Source organism: Hyalella azteca, unplaced genomic scaffold (assembly GCF_000764305.2).
Source record: "Hyalella azteca isolate HAZT.00-mixed unplaced genomic scaffold, Hazt_2.0.2 contig441, whole genome shotgun sequence".
Classification (NCBI taxonomy): Eukaryota; Metazoa; Arthropoda; class Malacostraca; order Amphipoda; family Hyalellidae; genus Hyalella; species Hyalella azteca.
In genome coordinates, this window is record NW_025930792.1 from 11,922 (window position 1) to 27,365 (window position 15,444).

Sequence of the window (15,444 nt, forward strand, 5' to 3'; positions counted from 1 at the left end):
TTCTGAGGAAATCCTTTCAAGCGGTGGTCTTGGAACCCTGAATTATATACTTCTGCTTTAGCATTCTGTTGCAACCAACAGATACACAAGCGTTGCAGATGTTCTGCAAGTTCTGTTGCGTTTAACAGATGCACAAAAGCAGTGACAGATATTCTTGTATTCATGATGATAAATTAGCAAACAATGTTGGGGTAAATACCCCGCAGAGGCGAGCGCCTATAGCACCAGTCGATGATGCTTCACATTATACACTAAGCTGTGCCGCAGCTATGATGGATATGTCATATATTTGATGGATGTCATATATCATGATGCCATTATGGATGTCATATATCTTCCTTGCCCTCAAATTCCTGAATTATGTTGATAAAAGATTGCGGTGCAAGGCAAGGGAGGCCTTCTGGTTTCTGAGGAACTGTGCAACAGTCTTAAGGTTCTATCATCTTGCAAATCCCACATAATCTTGCAAATTTCCTGCACTTCGTTTAGGTAATATCGGGCAAATGCTTGCGGTAGTTCAGCGCAGGATGCTCTGCAAGGCTCAAAATATCGCCTATTAAGTAGAGACCGCCTCCTGCTCCCTGCAAGAAGATATCCTTTAAGATATCCTTTCAGAGGACGAAACAAAATACTTAGAATATGAAATAAAATTTCTGATATTTAAGGTTATTACTGAATTCGATTCCGAGAACGGCCTTAAAATATATGGATTTTTTTATCAAAATATTTAACAAACTCGGATGAGTCGTGTTCTGGTTTGTTATTTGTTTTGGAGTTTGTAGGAAGATAACTTTTGTCCTGACGCTTTTGGTTCGCGTAATTTAGTTGTGCTGCAGGTTAAGTGCCTGGACGTGGCAGACTTGTAAGATAGAATGTTCTAGTTACTTGAAGTTATTTTATTTTAAATATTAGCAGCAAAATCGAGAATTTCGTATTATTCCATTGATTCGCTGTACATTCTGCACTCAGTGTAGAAGACTATCATACAGTAATTGTAATGAGGAAGTAACGCCAACATGTGCATTTAATTGCTTACAAGAGTTGGAGCTAGATGCACATGCTGCCGCCTGCAATTTTCGTTCGAATTTTAGGCCATTTAATAAAAAGGTAGCTTGTAATGTTGCCTATAATTTGCCGCTACTTGCAGCTGTATTTTCCTTATATTTATGTCATCCTTCGTTACGATGGTTGATGGGTGGGCTATACCCTACATGGCTGTGTTTGCTGACATTTTATTTATACGGGGCAAGATAATACCATGGTAGCAAGTTCTAAGATCGAGGCTATCTTTAGTTCTACTTGGCCTCTATTTCTGTAACGATCGAAGGTTTTATTCTCATAAACTCCGACAATGGTCGGAAAATGAACGGAAATGGTAATTTATCTGTCTTCTTTAAGTTATTTTTTCTGTTTTATCGCTGTTCTATTGGACGGTAATTATGAACTCTTTACCCACAGACAATAACCGTGGCTGTGGCTCGTGGCTACAGGCGGCCATGGAGGGGGGCCGCCCCCCCTCTGGTCGACCCTCCCCCCTTGGCGCCCCCCCTGACGGTGTCCCCTCCAGCCCCTCGCCCCCTCCCGACAACACAGGTTAGTTTATCTTATAAATGAACAAGGCTCCCCTTTAGTTATATAGCTATCTAAATGGTGATCAATTCTCTTGATAATTCTTCAATAGTAACAAATTTTATGTTTAATAGCAAGAATGCATTCCACATACTTGGTCTTTTATGGGTTGGACAAATACGTAGACTCGCGGCAGAATACGTTGACTCGCGGCAGAATACGTTGACTCGCGGCAGAATACGTTGACTCGCGGCAGAATACGTAGACTCGCAGCAGAATACGTAGACTCGCAGCAGAATACGTAGACTCGCGGCAGAATACGTAGACTCGCAGCAGAGAAAAACTGCCGATCTGAGGTAATTAGTCTCGCTAATATGCACATAAGATCGCGATGTTGGAATTACCGGCGTGTTTTCGGCGGCCGGCCGTCGTGACCTGCCGTAGAGCAGGAGCGTCTGGCAACAGATTGCAGCACGGCGCAATCAATCGCTCTGCTTCAGGAGGGATAATCTTGGCCGCGGTATGGGCGGCCAGCTGACGGCCGCCTATACTCGGCGCAAAGTTTTCAGTGAGGGAGCGCACGGGAGATGAAATTCTGCACAGATGAATTGCAGACACCAGCTCCGCATTCTGGCCTGCAGCGCCCACGCATTCTGGCCTGCAGCGCCCACGCATTCTGGCCTGCAGCGCCTACGCATTCTGGCCTGCAGCGCCCAGTAGCACCTACTCTAATGCATGCTTAAAGTATGTCTATCTGTAAGTAATATTTTATTAATCGTTTTTTGTTAGTTTTTTCCTGCGTGAGTTTTGACGCTCTCTCCCACATTAATGTTTTCATTAATAACGTAATTTTTGTCTATATTATCTTGAATTATGCAGTCAAATATTTTACACACCTAAGTTTACAATAGTTAATTATACTATTCGTAAACTTAGTGCTCATTAAATTTGACAAGTAGACAACGAATCGTAAACAGCCTCATTTTAATTTCTCTTCTATATATCTCTGTACAATATCATACATACGTATAATAATACACATATACATATACGTCTCTGTATAATATTATACATATAATATAATATACCTATATTAGTATAATATTATACATATGTATAATATTATACATAACGTCCCTGTACAATATTATACATCAAGACGCCCGTCTTGCCTCATGCTGCCTGGTGCCAAATATTGGCCGCGGGGACGTCATTTGACGCGGCGCTGTTTGCTCAAGCAACTCATAATACAAGAGTGGAATTTATCCGCTGTCGAGTCAACAGCTCGGCCCTTGCCGCCCGCCTCCATTAAAATCTTAGTTCTAATAATTGCCGCCCGCCTCCATTAAAATCTTAGTTCTAATAATTGCCGCCCGCCTCCATTAAAATCTTAGTTCTTATAATCGGTCGTGAGCCGCCGGCCGTCTGCCTCTGGTGCGGCCATGCTTACTTACATCGCTGTTATTTGACGCCCAGTGGATGCAGGCGAAATAAAGGCGCCTTATTTTGTCGAGGTTCTTAACTCGAGCCTTTGCCGGAACCATTACACGGCGCTGTCTCGTGTACCGGCGCTGTGCAAGTCTCGTGTACCGGCGCTGTGCAAGTCTCGTGTACCGGCGCTGCAAGTCTCGTGTACCGGCGCTGCAAGTCTCGTGTACCGGCGCTGCAAGTCTCGTGTACCGGCGCTGTCCCGTCTCGTGTACCGGCGCTGCATATCTAGTGTACCGGTGCTGTCCCCAGTACACGCGTTTCCCCACAATAGTTGTATAAATTCTAACTGTTTGTTTTCTCTTCGACCCACTGAACAACCTAATACTACGCAGCTGCAGAAGAATTGTTCGAAGATCTGGTGATGTCGCGTGTCGGTCATAGTGAAGCGCGTGACCTGGCACTGATATGGTGTGCAGTCCTTATAACCTTATGATGAGTTCGGGACTTCCTAGTCCCCGGTCACGCTGATGCGCCGCCTTCGTCGTCCTCCGACTCCGAGTCGTCGCTATAGGCAGGTCACCACGCCCTTGGGTCCCGTCGTCCCGCGACGGGACCCGAGATCAAGGGCAACTAAGATGAGAGCATGACAGTGACGTGCAATTCTTATAGGAATAGCATTGCAAATAAAAGTTTGGCTGGGTAGCAGTAGAGCATTATTATTTAGTCAAGGCACTGTGCCAACGCTAAACTGTTGCAGCAGTATTATCCACATATTTATGAAATCCTTCCTTACGATGATTCACAATAAACGCTCAAGACAACTTTCCCAAACTTGATTTCTTCATCTCTGATCATCAGTCGATTCTGCAAGAACGACCCGCACAAATTTTGCGAAAGCTCCGAAAGGAACCCGGCATAATTTTTTGCATCGTTTGACGTGGAATAAATTCGGAGCCGCAATTTATGGTTTTTTGTAACAGGTGCAATTTTTTCCAGATTTGCGAATTATTATTTTTTTAGCGGTCTTCGCCGTTGTGTGAGGTTCACGCCTGGCGGCTCTCGGCGCAAACAAGATTTGTTGGCTTCATTCTGCGTTGAAATTAAAACATCGCGCGTGTCTCTTGAAGCTGCCCTGCAGGCCGCGTGTTGCGCGTGTCTCTTGAAGCTGCATTGCAGGCCGCGTGTTGCGCGTGTCTTGCCGCCGATAAAACGGCCGAGAATTCAGTGAACTTGCAGGCGCTCGACTCTCAGCGCCAAGGAAACCTTTATTGCAAATTGTCATCGCCCCAAAAAACGTGTTTTTTTTAGCTCCGAAAATTTACGCGAATTTTTTGAGGCGAAATAGAGCTCGCTGAGTTGTGTGTGCCGTCGGGGGCGTTTTTTGGTGTGTTCAAAAAGTTTGCTTGTAACGGCGCATGAAATTTTCGCATTTTGTTCGTCTATAACTTTTCTTTTAAACAAAGAAAGATAACAGGAACCATAGGAGTCAATTTTGTATAGCTTAATCAAAGAAGCGACTTCTTAACTGCATATATGCACTGAAGGTAATCGTAACTACAGAGAAAACTCGATCGTTGCTACAATTTTACAAATTACAGCTACATGGAAAGTTTAGTAACAACATTTGTTGTTTATTCTTGCATACGCTGAAGGTAATGCTTCAATGTGATAATTTAAAAATTCATGTTAAACAGATGAGAGAAACATTGAGCGGTATTATTAAACGAACTTGAAATGCGAATTTGTGGTGTTGTATTGTCGACATAATATTATGATAAATGTTACAATATAACAAAAATAGTTGCAGTGCAAATAATTCGCATAGCTACAATTAGAGGCAGAATATCTGTATATTTTTTCTGTTTAAAAGACTACCAAAGCATTTGCCTTGCCAACGGAAAGTCGACATCTGAAGCACCAAAAAAAAAAAATCTTAATTGATGCTGCCTATGAATACGTTTGAGGCTGATGAAGCGCAAAATTATTCCATGCTAAATCTGAGATGTTTCTCATAGAGTTCATCTTATGGATTATTTTCGAAATTATGATTTACTGAATGATTCAGATTTGCTATCAACAAATTTTGGAACCGTTTTATTTTAATGCAAGAAATGGTGAAAGCCCTTCGATCAGAGGCATGAGTTGTCTTACTTCGGACTTTCTTCCGAAGTAAAAGTTCGGTATGGTTTACTGTCATGAACCCAAGGTTTACTATCATGAACCCAAGATTCCATTGATAAGGTTTACTCCATCGGGTAAGGTTTACTCCATTCCATTGGGTAAGGTTTACTGTCATGAACCCAAGATTCCATTGAGGTTTCAAATGCGGGAATTTCGCAATATTGCGGGAAGCGCGCCAAAAATACTGTTATTATTTAGCTGAAAACGCCGTAAAAGTTGAGACTGTCCCAATATTGTTGAAGGATCAATAGCAATCCCTGACTAGAGGGAAGTTTCTTTTATGCCTCGCATGAGTACATTTCTATTCAGTCTTTTAAACTGAATGTATATCATTTGTTGTAGAACTTAGAACGTTTTTAATTGACGTCTTCAATGATGAAATTGCGTGAAGGTCAAATCATCGATCAAAAAATATCGGTTAACATTACCGGCATGATATATATGACCAAAGCTAGAACATCTAAAAAAATATTGCTATCCAGATATGCATGTTGGAACATTCTGGAATTCAAAACAATATTATTTATTTAATTTGCGTATAATGTTGCAGCAATGCCACCGTCGTTGGACAATTATGTTTTTCGTACAGTATAATATCATGGTAATCAAACTCCACTTGCAACACCGCTCCATTCATGCACATTACGCCAATCTGAACAATGGATCTAATGTGTATACATCGCTCTCTTCTTATTATGTCTGTCTATCTATATCGGTATGACTTATTTGTATGATGGATACCTAAGGATCATAAGAGCAAACTAATCGAGATTCCTTCAAACAAACTTTCACTTTGGGTGTTTTATAGTAAAGTGCCTTTAGGCATCCGTGTAATGGCATCAAGAGTTGCAGAAAAATTACATGCAAATCGTTTGAATAATTATGAATGGCCGTACCTACGGAAATTCAATTTTTGTATTTCGTCTCTTTCACAATGTCTTAAATTATTCTCATATAAACCTTAAATTATCCTTACAATTTCTACAATAACAATAATTTTTTTGTTACCCTCCGTTTCAAATTTTCATCACTGATGATCGAAATACTCATTGCATGATGCAAACAAATGAACATATACATATAAAAAATATAGAATGGTGATGCAATCACGTATAACTCGTTAATATTTCAACTGATAATTTCAAAGATGAAATAGCAAATAACCAAGATAAATAAATAGCCCCTTAAATACCAAACAGTGCGGGCACCCTGCTGCCGTCGCTCCAGTCGCAAGCCATGAATTTTACAGATACAAATTTCTATCTACCTCAGTCTTGCCTACTTCTAAGTATGACAATTTTCAGTAGTTAGTACAAATTAAAAGGGTCAGTTAATTCTGGTACACCCTGTACTAAACAGTGCGGGCACCCTGCTGTCGCTCCAGTCGCAAGCCATGAATTTTACAGATACAAATTTCTATCTACCTCAGTCTTGCCTACTTCTAAGTATGACAATTTTCAGTAGTTAGTACTGAAAACTACTGGTCAAATTCTGCGGCTGCACCTATTTTACTTTTCGTGCATAGAAATTATTTCACATCAATAGATCATGCAAAATATACTGTAACGGCTGAGAGGGCCTCCCTCCGATGTTGAAGGGAGAAATTTTATCCTCCCTCCGAGTTTGGCTGTGGTTGAATTTCCTGTAGGATTGTAGCTCACGGCTATGGCTGAGGGAACTGGAGGCTTCTTTGATGGCTTCTATCAAATTCAAATGAGCCATGAAAAGTTTCCAATGGCCGCACCAGAGGCTCAAATGCACGCACCAACTTTATGTTCCGTGTGCTTCGTACTCCGGGAGGTCATTTGTTGAAGCCCAAGTTGATACTTCGGAAATTGATTGAAGCTTTCCCGCTTACTACGCAACGGGTTTCATTTTCTAATGCTTATTAGTATCTTATACCGTTCTTGAACACGAAACAAATCAAAAGAGGTTTAATGTACGTTTCTTTCACAATCCATTCCATTTCCATCGCACACAATTTTTCCCATTCATACCGTTGACCTCGCTTACTGAGCTTGATCGAAACGCGCGCGTTTAAAAACAAGCTAACAGGTGAGCGCGGGAGCCGAGTAGCTAACACCGCCCGACCGCGCCAGCACAGCGCTACATCACAGGGACTGATCCTGCTCCATTTCTGCTCCATGGCTGCTCCATGGCTGCTCCATGGCTGCTCCATGGCTGCTCCTTGGCTGCTCCATGCCCAGATATCCTCATGCCAGCGCATTGTTAACATCATCGCCGCATGCTAGGTCTCTGGTGCAGAACGAGGGTTTTAGGGACATCACGCGGCTCTCAGATGCAGCTCGCGGCTCTCAGGTGCAGCACGAGACTCTCTGGTGCAGTACGAGGCTCCCAGCTGCAGCATGTGGCTCTCAAATGCAGCTCGCGGCTCTCAGGTGCAGCACGTCGGCGGCTTTCAGGAGCTGCACGCAGCTCTCAGGTACAAAACTCGGATCTCAGGTGCAGCACGCGGCTCTCTGGTGCACTACGAGGCTCTCAGTTGCAGCACGCAGCTCTCAGATGCAGCACGCAGCTTTCAGGTGCAGCACGCAGCTCTTAGATGCAGCACGCAGCTCTCACGTGCAGCACAAGGCTCTCAGGTGCAGCACAAGGCTCTCATGTGCTGAAAGTCGCTCTCAGTTGCAGCACGCAACTCTTAGATGCAGCACGAAGCTCTCACGTGCAGCACGCAGCTCTCAGGTGCAGCACGAGGATCTCAGGTGCAGCACGCAGCTCTCAGGTGCAACACGCGGCTCTCAGGTGCAGCACAAGGCTCTCAGGTGCAGCACAAGGCTCTCAGGTGCAGCACAAGGCTCTCAGGTGCAGCACAAGGCTCTCAGGTGCAGCACGCAGCTCTCAGGTGCAGCACAAGGCTCTCAGGAGCAGCACGAGGCTCTCAGGTGCTGCACGCAGTTCTCAGGTGCAGCACGCAGCTCTCAGGTGCTGCACGCAGTTCTCAGGTGCAGCACGCAGCTCTCAGGTGCTGCACTTCTATCCCAAGTGCAGCGTGCAGCTGAGCGCTGCAGCTTCTCCAGGTTTTGTTTGCCGCAGCGATTGTTTCTGCCGACGTTGCTAAAGAATTGCGAAAAAATCCTTCTGAATTGTGGTGCAACTTGGCCATGTGCAGGAGACAAGACTTGGCCATGTGTAGGAGACAAGACTTGGCCATGTGCAGGAGACAAGACTTGGCCATGTGCAGGAGACAAGACTTGGCCATGTGCAGGAGACAAGACTTGGCCATGTGCAGGAGACAAGACTTGGCCATGTGCAGGAGACAAGACTTGGCCATGTGCAAGAGACAAGACTTGGCCATGTGCAGGAGACAAGACTTGGCCATGTGCAGGAGACAAGACTTGGCCATGTGCAGGAGACAAGACTTGGCCATGTACAGGAGACAAGACTTGGCGATGTGCAGGAGACAAGACTTGGCGATGTGCAGGTGACAAAACAATACTGGATATGAAGGCATGCACTTCAAATTCTCCCTGCTATAAAATATAAATTGCGTGGCCCGTTAAAATTAAAGAGCAGATGCACTATGCTTTAAATGAAGACTCCTGACATGCACGTTTGCGCTCTTCTTAATGATGCAGGAACACAATAGGAAAGCTGAAGTGATCGTATACCTTGTTTGTACGGAGTACTTATACATTGTTGGAAGGGTGGTCCGCACCGCTTATATTGGGTTGTGACGTGAACGAAGATAGGAGGACATTGTTTCTGCTGAGTGTATGCGGAGGGAAGGAATATTGTTGTGCTCATTGCTATCTTATTCCAGGAAAGACAATAATCGATTACCATGACAAGTATGGTGTAAATTTTGCTTTCCTTCCTATAGGGAACATCTTGACACGATAACTATATCCTGGACATACTCCTGCACAGCTCCTATTTTTTTCATTTCCAATCCTCAAACACAAGCTAACACTGCACTAATTTCCACAAATATTGAAAGATTTTTGTGATTCTGCTCTTTAAGCCAAACTCTGTAGCTAATCGAATAGAGGCTGAATTTGTCATTCAGTTGCTTTTAATCTTTCTCCATGATAACGTTTGTCTAACTCTCAACCGGATACATTCGAAATACGTTTCGTTTTTTTCCAACTTGACACAGTTATGAGTTCGGCAGCCGAGATATTTGCTCTTCCAACTAGGCTTGAAATATTTAACTTGGCTCCCTTGCAGCCTAAAGCATCTCAGGAGGGCTTGGAGTGCTTGCTTTGCTCTGTAACTCTCAACTCTTGCTTCTTTCTTCCTGTTAACCCAGTAACTACAGCCTCAAGTGCGGTCTCAGCAATTATTGATGTAAATAATGGAGCGGATTTTTATAATGGAGCGGATGTACATAATGGAGCATAGTGTTTGTTTCTTATTACTATTTTCTTTTCCTTGCGAATTTTGATCCTTGAATGGTGATTTGAATTTGAAACTTGAGTGTTATTCCGCGTACTCAGAAGGACCGATTGGTCTCAAGCCGTAAGCCGTGTTTATCATGCACCTCTTCCAGCAACTGTACGACTGCGATCACTAAACTAGATGAACATACAGGAAAATCATAGACATTTTTTAATTTAGTACCAAGATAGGTACTGGACTTAAATTTTACATTATGAAGACTTGTTCTTTCTTTTGCAGGATTGTTGCCAACCTGCAAGGATGTGCATCAAACCAACAACAACCGCCCCACGGTACTGGGATGCTCCGAACCTCCTTCCTCCGTCTTACGAAGTTCCAAGCTTAAGAGTCCAACAATCCCATCTTCAAATGCAGCAATAATGCGTTCCTTGTTCGAGCCCCACGCAGATGACAATAATTTCAACGAATCTGTGTCTGTGTCAACGATATCCTCAACTGTTGTGCCTGTCACCGCCTCCAATGCTTCCTCCTGCACTTCTGAAGTTTCTTTAAAACTGAAGGCTGACGGTAGCTCGACAACGGCTGCTCTGACATCTGCCAAGTTTATGCGGGCGGCGAACGGCACGTCGTCATCGCCAGGCCTTCACCCTCCTCTGGGCGCCGTACGGTCGCCCGTGTCCCCGAGCGCCGCCTGGGACGCTCGAAGAACCAAGCAACAGTCGCCCAGCGATCTTTCTGTGCATGGCAACGTGTCACCCGGTGCCCGGAGCCCTTGTGTTGCTGCAAATAATGAGACTCACGTCCCGCTGTCTGCTGCCTCTCACGCGCCTGTATCCCATGCGCCTGCCGCTCACGCGCCTGCCTCTTATGCGCCTGCCTCACACGCGCCTGTTTCTCAGGCGCCTGCCTCTCACGCTCCTGTTTCTCATGCGCCTGCCTTTTCCACACAAGCTTCGCTGTCGCCGTCGGCATCCAGCGCGTCAGCGATCTCACAGCCTGACATATCACGTGTTCTGCCAACAACATATCAAATACAAGCCCAGGTGCACTCCTCGCCATATCACAACAATAGCTCATCAAGGATTAGTCCCAGCTCTTCTTACCAGGCCTGCCATGCTAATCCATATCAAGCGTCCGATGCCAATAGCAATAATCTTGTGAACGATAACGCGGCGTCTCCTCCTGGCTTGAGTAATCACCGTGCCCATGGCATTACAAGCACAATTTCTAGCAAGGCACACGGTACCCCTTCTTCCCACCTCGGTCCTTACCACGCCCCTTACCAGACCACACAACTGCTCTCTAGCGGGCAACTGCCAGCACCCTCTCACCAGGTGAGCTCATCGCACTCCAGCAGCAGCTCACACCTCTCTCATCATGGCATCAGCGGTGGATCAAACCCAGGTTCAGGGTACTCACTGAGTGCCAACACTACTCACCAGGCGACCAGTCCTCATCCCTCGACGGGGACTCACCAGTCCAGCAGCTCGCACTCCACCTCGCACTCATTAGGGCACGGCTCGCTCTCCAGCAGCCAGCAGCAGGGGCACTCGGGCGGCGGTAGCTCGACCATCAACGGAGATCTCACTCCCAGAGGGATGTACAAAGGGGATCTGGGCGAAGAAAGGTCCCCTAAATCCAGTATATCTCACCTCTCTTTGTTGTCCGCTTCGTTTCCCTGCAGGTTGGTTTTGAATGATTTCATTCGTATAATGTGTTTAATTTCTTCTTAAGCAGACTATGTTCTGTATGCTTCTATAAAACTGGCGAGGTTACCCCTTCAATATAGCCTCTGAACATCACGTTAGTGCTTTGCATTTGTTCCATATAGCCCCTTAGCGTTAAAAAAGATGGTGTTTTTGCGAATCATAGGATCTTTAAATTTATTGTAACTTTGTGCACGATGCGTTAATTAAAGCAGTGGGAGAAAGACCCCTCTTGTATTAGGTACCTACTCAATATTCTGGTATTTTCCTCAGTAGTGTTCATAACTGAGATTCTGGCTACTTACGAGTTCAGTCACGTCAATTCAGGCAGACTCATCGACACAAGGGGCATGTTGTTCTGCTGCGAGGTTGCAATCTTAATTTCGGCGGATTTTTCAGCTCGAATTGCTGACGACGAAACCCAATCAGCATATTAGGACCAAAATAGATCCAAAATTTAAATCGAAGCTATTACCGCAGCTTCATTGTATTCGTAATGACATCAATGAGGATTTAATACGCGGCTTTCTGTTTCCTTGAATGCCAATGAAGCTGCAAGAAAATTATGGTTTTCAGAAGAGTTTCGCGTACGTGAGGTTCCGAACGTATCAGGGTAAGGAGTGCAGTAGCGAACCTGTGCAGGGAGTTCAACCGTTGAACGCAATACACCATCACAAACTAGTCCATTTTGCTGTTGTGCTCGCAACAGAGCTAGCATAATCTGAGGTTTATATGAGTTACTCATTAGAATGTTTGTTACGGCCCGAAATTGCTCATGAATATTATTATTATTGCAATTGCTCATGATGGCCAAAAGTACTAACAATGGCCGAAAATGCTCACTATGATCGTATTCCACCCAATATTGCAGCTCTTTGCTACGCAAAGTAGTTTTATTTGAACACTTGCCATATTTTACATTTGTTTTAGGCTTATTGCTTGAAAATCTTTATATTCGCAGTGCGAAGACATAACTGTCACCGTTTCATTTATTCACAATTAAATGGCTTGACTGGAAATCATTTCAGAATTCACTTAGCATGTCAGCCATGACACAGGAGTTACTTGGAATTTATAGTCTTTAATTGAGCTGCATATCTTGAACGGTTAACACTCGTTATAACTTAATAATACTTTTAAAAATTAAGAGCATTTTTTTTCTTGACAGCTAAAATGCTTATTTTGTCATGTCTAGCCTGACGTCGTCGCTGAGTGACGTGACGAGCGAGGCGCTGCAGCTCGAAACTGCCATCCGCAACAACGACACCTACCAAGTGAAGCGCCTCCTCGACCTCCACCCTGACACCTTCCAGGTGAGGGCCTTATTGCGGTGGAACAATTGTGAGTCGGGACTTGAGGAGGTTAACTCTGAGTCTGAACTTGAGGAGGTTAACTCTGAGTCGGGACTTGAGTCGTTGACGTGCGCGTCGTGACCAGAGTCGTTTCGCTTGTGAGTTGGAACTTGATTGTTCACGTGTGAGTGATGACTTCAGTCGTTCACGTGTGAGTTGGAACTTGAAGATATTTATGAGGGATCCAAGCGAGTCCCGCAATTGCCAACTTGTTGCTGCTACGATGTAAACACTAAATCAACTGTTAGTCCTGTCGGCCTCCCTGCAGGCTCGTGTGAACTTCATGTTAGGGATTCATCTAAGACTCGAGTCTCTTGTGGGCTGTGGATAATATAAAAAGTCAACGAATAGAAGACCTTTGAAAATGTCCGTACGCATCATTTGAACGGAACCTTACAGCGATCAATTCCCGAATGGGGAATGAATTAGGAATTCCTAGATGGGAAATGAGCTGGGAATTCCCGAATGGGGAATAAGCTGGGAATTCCCAAATGAGGAACGAGTTAGGAATTCCCAAATGGAGAATTGAATACGATGGGTTTAGACACACTTAATGTGACCTAACCATTACCTAAGCCAAGTAAAAAAATGAAAAACAACGCGCATTAAAAAAACTTTTCGCAGCAGAAACAATTTCAAAGACGCCTGAAGACACATCCACTGCACTGCACGCACCTCATAACCAGCGACAGCTTGTTTACGTATCAAGAAGAGGCTGCCATATCAGCCTAGAAAAATTGAGCCTCACTGCATCCCGTTTCTATCGCGTGATTGAACACGTTTCCCCGAGAAACTTTATGACTTAGCGTCGCATGATTTCCTGGAGAATAAAAGGAATTCGTAGCATGGTAATTTTTACATCGGGGACGACTTTATTTTCTTGAGATAAAGAGTTTGTTTTTGGAAATTTAACTTGATTGTGGTAATGATTGAGCTCCTGTCTCACTAGCCACCTTCAGTCTCGAGGACCAAGGAGCCACGTGAGACAGGCTTACGAGACCATCATGCACTTGCGCGATGCTTGAACCAATCTCATCCAGTCGCTTCTACCACCTTGTCCAAAGAAATGGCTGAGCCGTTCATAACCACGGATGAAGCTCAATAGATCAAACTATAAAATATAAACCGTTTTCTCTACATCTTTGTTGTGTTCATCAAAATTACAACATGTGTAACAGTTGAATAACGTGTACTTGGAGCATTTTATTCGAAATCGCCAGAGCAGCCATGTTTATCAAGCGCCAAAAATTAATTGGTGCACTTGCGGAAATTCTTTTCCAAAAAAAAGCAAGTATTTTAATTTGCTCAAGTAGGCAAATGTGTCGTTTGCAGATCTGTGAGCCGTTTGGGCATCATAAGAGAGAGCTGATTGCATCATATTTTACAACATTTCTCTTTAACTTTACTTTTTGTTGTTTGTTTGTCTGCTACAAATCTTATAATCGATATTTAACATATTTCTACCCATCCAATCGATCTGAAATTTTGCGCACTTGCGTAAAGTTGGAGACATTGCACGAATCGATTGACAGTATAAATAATTTTGAACTACTTTTTTTATTTGGTAAAAAAATTTAAAATTATTTTTTTAATATATAAAAATAAAATTAGAAAAGTAATTTAAGTGGGCATTTATAATTTATTGCTTGAGCCCAGCTTTTTAAAATGAAATCAGGCAATCCCACACAATTTACTGAAGAGAAGTAAAAAAATTTTCAAATGTATGGAAGTATCGATATTGAACACATATATTCACAAAAATAAAAAAAAGTTATTCACAGCATTGAACAAAGTAATGGTATTTTTGGCAACTCTTGGAATCGATTCGACGTGAAGTCTGATATAATAAAGTGATCATCCGCTCAATGCACTTTCGGCCACTTCATCTGCCCTTGTTGAACTGAACTGAAAATTTCAGTCTTCAGTCCTTCGTAATATTGCACTGAAAACTCGCACTTCTGTAGCAAGAAGAAACTTGACTTTTCTTCTCCATGTCCCGTGAAGCTCACGCCTGAAACGGTGCGGGTTTTTAGTGCATATAGGATATCATTTACGCTGCTTCAGCTCGTGAACGCCGGACTCGTACGGTCCTGCAGTGAACGCCGGACTCGTACGATCCTGCCGTGAACGCCGGACTCGTACGATCTTGCAGTGAACGCCGGATTCATACGGTCCTGCAGTGAACGCCGGACTCGTATGATCCTGCCGTGAACACCGGACTCGTATGATCCAGCCGTGAGCGCCGGACTCGTATGATCCTGCCGTGAGCGCCGGACTCGTATGATCCTGCCGAGAACGCCGGACTCCAAACAGTACAGTTTCCACAAGCGTAATGACTGCAGTGCGCACGAGATGCATATTTACACTCCTGAACCGGGCCATGATCGCGACACTAGCAACGTTTTATTACGAAGCCGAAGTTTGACGACCGCCGGTGTTTGTGTTGCGTGCCTGATTCTTTGATCTTGCCTCTCTCGGCCAAGTGGCTGCAACTCCGACATTTTAGCTCAACTTTCGGTCTTGCTGGAGCCAAGTGCCGTAGAAATGTTTGTACTGACCCGGAGAATAACTTTCCAGCTCACGCCTTGACAGGCGCAATTGAAATCTTTGCTTTACTTCGCAGCAGGTCAGGCGATGGCAGGAAACGTGCGCTCAAACAGCAGCAAGATTGTAAAACACTTCTCAGCCTGAGACCGGGAGTCGCTTGAATTACGTACCTGGGACCATACTTTCAAAACTCGCTAAGTGAACTTATGTCCTTACGCCCTATTTTCTTGTCTATGATTGGTGGATTTTGCTTCAATTACCGTCAATGATTGGCTGAAGAACTTACGATCTCCTAACTT

The 15,444-nt window shown here is 44.2% G+C and overlaps 1 protein-coding gene across 1 annotated transcript; it reads left to right on the plus strand.

Annotated features, from left to right (window-relative positions):
• The first annotated feature begins 1,485 nt into the window (after positions 1-1,485).
• Positions 1,486-13,703, plus strand: LOC125177704 (uncharacterized serine-rich protein C215.13-like). The gene is made up of 4 exons (XM_047879945.1): positions 1,486-1,593; positions 9,820-11,224; positions 12,442-12,559; positions 13,548-13,703. Exons 1-4 carry the CDS (start codon positions 1,497-1,499, stop codon positions 13,701-13,703), a joined length of 1,776 nt encoding a protein of 591 aa, XP_047735901.1. The 5' UTR covers positions 1,486-1,496.
• Positions 13,704-15,444: the final 1,741 nt, after the last annotated feature.